Source organism: Colossoma macropomum, unplaced genomic scaffold (assembly GCF_904425465.1).
Source record: "Colossoma macropomum unplaced genomic scaffold, Colossoma_macropomum, whole genome shotgun sequence".
Lineage (NCBI taxonomy): Eukaryota > Metazoa > Chordata > Actinopteri > Characiformes > Serrasalmidae > Colossoma > Colossoma macropomum.
The window spans coordinates 40,088,946-40,096,130 of NW_023494787.1; the positions used below are offsets into that span (position 1 = coordinate 40,088,946).

At 38.6% G+C, this 7,185-nt stretch overlaps 1 protein-coding gene across 1 annotated transcript; it reads left to right on the forward strand.

Annotated features, from left to right (window-relative positions):
• The first annotated feature begins 2,842 nt into the window (after positions 1-2,842).
• LOC118804955 (free fatty acid receptor 3) lies at positions 2,843-3,865 on the forward strand. The gene has a single exon (XM_036565548.1). The coding sequence runs from the start codon at positions 2,843-2,845 to the stop codon at positions 3,863-3,865; it is 1,023 nt and encodes a 340-aa protein (XP_036421441.1).
• The last annotated feature ends 3,320 nt before the right edge of the window (positions 3,866-7,185 follow it).

The window sequence follows — 7,185 nt, forward strand, 5'->3', positions numbered from 1 at the left end:
TTGAAAGGTGCTGTGTGGGTTGCTGTGTGTGCTGTGATGTCTGTAGTTTTGAGCCTTGACAATCAGCTTAATTCAAATAAAAATGATGTAAAAAGTGCTTAGTTGTGGTTCTGGACTGTTCCAACTGTAGTTTTTGACTAACAGAATTTGTTCATTTAATACATTGTCGCTGTTGGAACAAAACTTCACTTACAGGAGAAGGCAACAACATTCTTTACTTTCAACGGAAGTGACTGTAACATTATTTTTTCCTTGTGTGTTCTTAAGTCACTTTGGATTGTTTCTATTGGCCCATTTGTTCTAAAATTAACACGTAATGGACAAAAATGGACATCCAAGGTTTTGTTCCACAAAGATGATACACACAATGTTAAATTTACATTAGACTGATTTAGCAAATTTGGTTCAGGTTGATTTGTATAAGATAATGTATCATATTTACACCACCATTAAATAGTTTGGAGATACATGTCATTTTAATAATTGCTTATTTTATTCAGTAATAACTTACACAGTTCAGACTCCAAGTGGTATATTTAAAAATGTTTAAAAAAAAAAACCTTTTTTAAAAAAGTTATTAATTTTACATCACTTGCCTTGAGATTTGATCACAACTTCCTAAATGCAAATTACAAAATTCATTCTCAGTGTTCTACAGCTTTCTCAGTCATGGAATCATTTACTGCTCTGTTCATCTTTCTGGACACATAAAAAAATTCTACTTGTTAGAAATTAGTTGAAGTTGTGGAGTACTAACATCATGATACAATCTCCAAACTTCTGAACATTAGTCTACACTCTCAGAAAAGGCTACCCCTCTTGTCTCTGGGGTGGTACCCTCAAGGGTACGTCTTCAGTACCTTTAGTTAGGGAACATAATTGTACCATAATCAATTACAATTATATTTTTTAAATTACATTGGCTCCACAGACCCTATCATTTTATTTTATTGTTCTGTTTTTAAACATTTAATATTTTGTTTTTAAACATCTAACTCTGTTAGAAATAAAGGTTCTTTGCAGGTACGTTTTTCTTTCATCAAGATACAAACAATGTAAATGTGTCCTCAAATGTACAACAGTGGTTTTAAGGTCCAATTGTGCACCTTAAATACATTTTTCCAAGTGGAAAAGTTCATATTTGTACCTTTTTATAACCTAATGTTTTAAAACAGAACAATAAAATAAAAAGCCTGGAGATGAGATGAGGTGTGTGGAGTCAATACAACTTATAAAAATAAGATTTCAATGGATTATGGTACAATTATGTTCCCTGACTAAAGATGCTGAGATGTACCTTTGAGGGTACCGCCCCAGTGACAGTTTCGTACCTTTTTTTTAAGTGTAGATTATGAAAAGGTACAAATATGTACTTTCCTCTGGGAAAGAATATTTAATGTACACAATTGGACCTTAAACCACTGGTGTACCTTTTTAGGGCACATTTACATTGTTTGTACCTTGATGAACGAAAAACGCACCTGCACAGTACCTTTTTTCCTGACAGCGTAGGTCGCTATTGATAAGCTATAATGAGCATGTGATGTGGTATTGCTGGCTAATCAATCAGGGCACTTCACCGGAGGCTAAACCTTAATTGCTCACTCAATGCCATTCTATCATTAATTTTAGCTTAAGTGACATCTGTGTACAATAATAGAAAAGAATGCCATCATTGCAGTTCATCTTTTGACCTGTAATTCATGCTTAATCTTTGCAGCATACAACAAAAATAACAATATTGACTTTTTCCACTGTTAGTACTTCTGAAACGAAACACATGTAAATTATGAAAATGTGTGCTGGAACAACAATATTATTGAATATAACTATAACTGGAATGTAATTATATTGTTTATAATTGAAAGAATCTCTGCTGTTTGCTGGAGTGCAACTGAACCAGGTTGTGGCGCATGCCATCAAGTACAACACGCAGTTACTTGTTGCCCCATTTCAAATTCAAACCAGTGACATAATCTGACATATTAAGTCATATCTAAATCAAGGCTGCCTGTAATGTATTTGGCAGTCGTTTGCACATATACGGTATCAGATCTGGCTACAAACCTGTACAAACATCAGTGATGAGTATAGATTTTCCTTATGTGTACACAAAACTACACACAGCACACACACACACACAGGTATCTACAGGTTTAGACCTACCGATCGAAGTGCTTTTCTCCCCCTCCTATAAAGACATAAATTTAATCCCTATTGTGCAATAACCACCATCATCCCATCACCTGCTTTTTGAATCTTGCCCTCGCCTCCCTGGCATCACCATCAACTAGCCAGGTTTTATGGCTTTATGATTTAACCCTTCATTTCATTTAGAGACAGCGAGCTAGAGCTGGATGGGCATGGCTTCCTGAAAAGCTCAATTATTCTGAATCATTTCACTAAAGGGGGCTGATGTGGCCTTGCTGTTGTCGTGTGCACCGAAGGCAATTAAGACAGCACCAGGCTGTTCAAATGCCATCCTACTCCATTACTGCTGCCTGAGTGGACTCTCTGACTACACTGACGACAAAATCAAGCCAAGCCCCTCAAGGAACTAGCCAGTCACCTTTAAACCCTGGTAGACACACCCATCTCTCCACTGGCTTGGCATCACATTGTTGTCTCGCCTCCACTGTGTACACGTTTGTCTCTCAGATTGACTAATTGGATTTTTATTTCACAGAGCTCTCAACATTATCTTGGATTGTACTGCTTCACTGTGGGACTTGATTGAGGTACTTCAATCCTCTGGAACATGTAAAAAAGATCTGTATACTTAAGGGCTTCAAATAGGTAATGAGAAGAACAACCAAACCCATGATCTCCAGCATTAACGAGGATGGAGTATATTACTGTTTTTGACTGCATCTCCCTGACCGTGTATTCCTTCACTTTCCTGCTTGGACTCCCCGCCAACCTGCTGGTCTTCTTCATCTACGTCCGCAAGGCTCGTAAACGCGGCGCCACTCCAAATGTGGTCTACGCCATCAACCTGTGCGTGTCCAATCTGGTTCTAGTAGCCTGGATGCCTGTGAAAGCAGCTGAGACCATCCTTAATATTTGGACACTGCCGGAGTTGCTCTGTCCCATCTACAACTTCTTCCTCTTCGCCTCGCTCTACGCAAGTGGCCTTTTGCTCACGGCCGTGGCGGTCGGACGCTACCTGAGCATCGCCTTCCCCATCACCTACAAGCTTTACCGCCGAGCCCGCACTTCATGCTTGGTTAGTGCCTTCCTGTGGGCCATAGTGCTCTTGCATCTGGGCTTGGCCTTGGTGGCAGAGGAAGGGGCCTACTTTGTGTCCTCGTATCAGCGCAACATGTCTAAGTGTTACGAGAAGTTCTCGGATGAGCAGCTGAAAGTGCTGGTGCCGCTGCGTTTAGAGATGGCACTGCTGCTTTTCCTGCTGCCGCTGCTGATCTCAGCCTTCTGCACGCTGCGCTGCCTGGCACTGGTCAGGCGCTCCTGCCTTCCGGTCGGAAGCAAGCGACGGGTGTTGGCCATGGAACTCTCTGCTCTCTTCGTCTTTGTGGTGTGCTATGCACCCTACAACGTGTCACATGTGGTGGGCTTTGTGCAGAACAAAAACGTGTCATGGAGGAGTGAGGCCATCATCTCCAGCTCCTGCAATGTCTTTCTGGAGCCCGTGGTTATGCTGATGTTGTCACCATCCACGCCCAAGGAGCTGATGGGGAGACTGTGCCGGAAGCAAGAACCCCAACAGCACCACAAGGACATTGTATATGTGAAAGACCCCATGGCAACCGTGCGAGGGGTGGCATCATTGATCGAAAATCAGATTGGCTCTCGACCCAATAAAGTTGTCAAAAAAAAAGGAGCCTCATCTGTGAAAGCGACGTAGAAAAAATGGAAAGAACTAAGATACACATATTGAAGAACCAATGGGAGTAATGCTTTCAATGGTGTACCGGTTAATCCTGCTGAGTACCACAGGATCTTGTGTTCCTGCGCAATAGGCAGAGGAGGCAATGGACAGGCATGCACGTGAGCCCAGGACTGTATTATATATGAAAGTTTTTGAGCGCTAGAGAACGGAGAAAACCAAGGAACAGCATGTACTCATGGTTGGACAATCATAATATAGATAAATTATTTTTTTAATTGTGCAACTTAGAGTGATTCTTATGCAGGCTTGCTGGTCACATGCCCTGTCCCAACATCAAAATCATAAGTGGTCACATGACATGTTTTGTTGTTCTTCTAAGTGAAAATAAGTTAACACATCCTCTACAGAGAACACACCGCTGCACATTTTAATGCACATTTAATGTTTATTTGCTGAATTTAATATATTGGGATAAACTAAAACATAAAATGTGCCCTATGAAAAAGTTAAGGCACATTTCTTTCCTAATGTGTTAAAGTAGCTAAAGTAGTTGTGCACTCATATTTTAATAAAATGCCTTATTTAAGTTTGTTCCCTGTACACTCTTAAAAAAAAGATGGTTCTTCAAGGGTTCTTTGGTGAAGACAATGGTTCTATAGCTGTGTCCCAATTCAGGGGCTGCATCCTTCGAAGGCATTTGAAGGCTGATTGCGTCACAGCGGCTCGACTAGGCTGTGCCATGTCGACGGCTCCTTCACATGCGGCTGAGAAATGTGTCCTTCTTTTCCATGGCTATGAAGGATCCAATGGGTGAATCCTTCGCCAGCCAACATATCCATTCATTGCGTGCCAGCGAGGTTTCAGGAACAGGGCGACAGCAGCAGGGGAGCAAACGGTGGCTGAAGAGTACATTTTTAAATATAAGTATTGAGTTTAAACTGAGGATGTGTAAAAAAAAAAACCCTAATTTCATCAGTAGCCGGCGGTGAAGCATCTCCAGCTCTAATAAATGAAAAAAAATAAATAAATAAATAAAGTTTCTGGCTCCATCTTTAAAGACCTTTAAAAGAACTTGACAGGAGCGGCATTTTGTGATGGAACGGTAAGAGCAGGAACAGCGGTGCCGCCGTAGAAGCAGACCGTCTCATTTCGGTTCAAGGAAGCAGCCCCTGAATTGGGACACACTGTAAATAGGACCATAAACACTCAAATAACAATTTACACGCTTAAAGGCTTCTTTGCATCATGAAATGTTTTCTCAGATTGATACAAAAAGTGTTGTATATTGCTGCTGACAGAACAAAACCTCATATCACCATTTTTGTCATTTTTCAGTTTTTAACATAGCTTAAAAAATACATGTTGCTCTTTACATTGTGTGTATTTCTCCATCAATCTTAAGAACCATTTCACTATGTTAAGAACCCTTTAAGCATGCAAATGGTTCTTTGAGTGTTTATTGTTATATATAGAAACCATTGTCTTCACTAAAGAACCCCTCTTTTTAAGAGTGTAGATGTTCAAAAGCCAGGTGTTTTCACTTAGTAAAATCAAGAAAACGTGTAATTTGACTGGGAGAGCTCAACCTTTTGCATATGACTGTATGTAAAAGGATATTTTCTTCACATTTTCACAAGTGTTATTTAATAATTTATTACAAGAAAAAACATACAGTTCTGATGTTCCACATGAATTCATAATGGGGGTTGAACATTGTCCACATGTTGTTTGAATGAAGAAAAAATTAATTCTTTAAAGCTAGGCTATTTATCAGTCTTACTGTTAGAACATAGATCTATTCACATTTTTATGAATCAAGTATTTTTGGGATTTGTAAAACTGCAAAGACAAGAAATACTAGTTACATTTACATATATAGACTTTTTATTACCCGTGCTTTTCTGTTATCACACCAAACTCTGCCTTCTTCCTGTGTGGTAAGGGAGTGAGAAAGATTTAATGTGCTGTGCAAACTGAGAAATACTAGCAGAAGTGACAGCAGGTGGCAGGAATGACTCATAAACATGCGCACATCTTATCACAAAGCAGAACTTACAGGAAAGAGAGAAGAAAGAGAGCTGTTCCATTAAACTACAGTAAAGCTGCCACATGTAACTGAGTTATTTCCACTCTAATTCACCTAGGTCCTGGCAGGTCACATCATGGATCTTCTTTTAAAGATCATGTTAAAATGTTCTATTTAATAAATTCAACACAAATTAATAAAATGTGCTCCAAATATTTTTATATTTGTAAGTAAGTTTGCATGAGATTCTAAATGACATCTTAAATGCCAAATTCAACAGCTTTCGGAAATACTGAATTGTGCTAAAATATTAACTGTTTATAAAAAAATTAAACCTTGACTGAAAGATTACATTTTCAAGAAATACATGAAACTGTTGGCAACTTCATCCAATTCATGAGTTATACACTCAGAACAGAAACAGAATTCCAGAAAAAAAAAAAAAATAATAATAATAACATTACAGAAGAAGGCAAAAATGTTCTTAAATTTTATTCCACATAATTTTCGACCATGTCTAAAAAAAAACTGTGAACTGTGAAATGTGAAGTCTCTGTTGTTTTGGCATATGTCCTTTTTACCAAAGCCATGTGATTCTACAAGCCGTTTTGATTTGCTTCCGTGAGAACAGGACAGTGTAAAACAGCAATGTAATATCACGTATCATAAACAATACATTTCTGTGTTAATGACTGATTCAGTCTCTTTTTCATTGATGTCAGCAGACTTTCTCTGGGCAAATTAAACCATATTCTGGTAAGCTGGGCAAATTCTACCAAATTGGTTCATAGTCAAGAGTTGAAAATGTATTTCGGACTTTTAACTGTTTTGGACTTTTGAATAAAATCCTTTTGCTTTGAGTGACTTCTATACCTTAGTTATGTCTATTTTACTAACACAGATGTTTTAATGTTCCATTTTCTCACTACTACTACAATAATAACAATACAAAATTATAATAATAATAATAAACCAAATGTTTCAGTAGCGACAATTTTATTTAATTTTGAGCATAACTCAAAAACACTAGCCAGTACATAATAACTAGAAATAGTTTTGTTTTTGTTTGGCTATGTGCTTTGGTATAGAGCTGTGGTGTAGGGCCTTTCTTTTTGCTGTTGTTAGCTTTGTAGTCTTTAGCATGCTAACTATCAGCTGAGTAAAGTGATGAAGTTGTATCAGCAGCAAGGCTGGCTTTAGCATTTTGGGGGCCCTAGGAAGGATTTTCTTGGGGGGCCTCCATGTACCTAGGCACTCTCCCACACCTACACCTTGTAAACAGTTAAAAAATGAGAGCAGAGAGAATAAT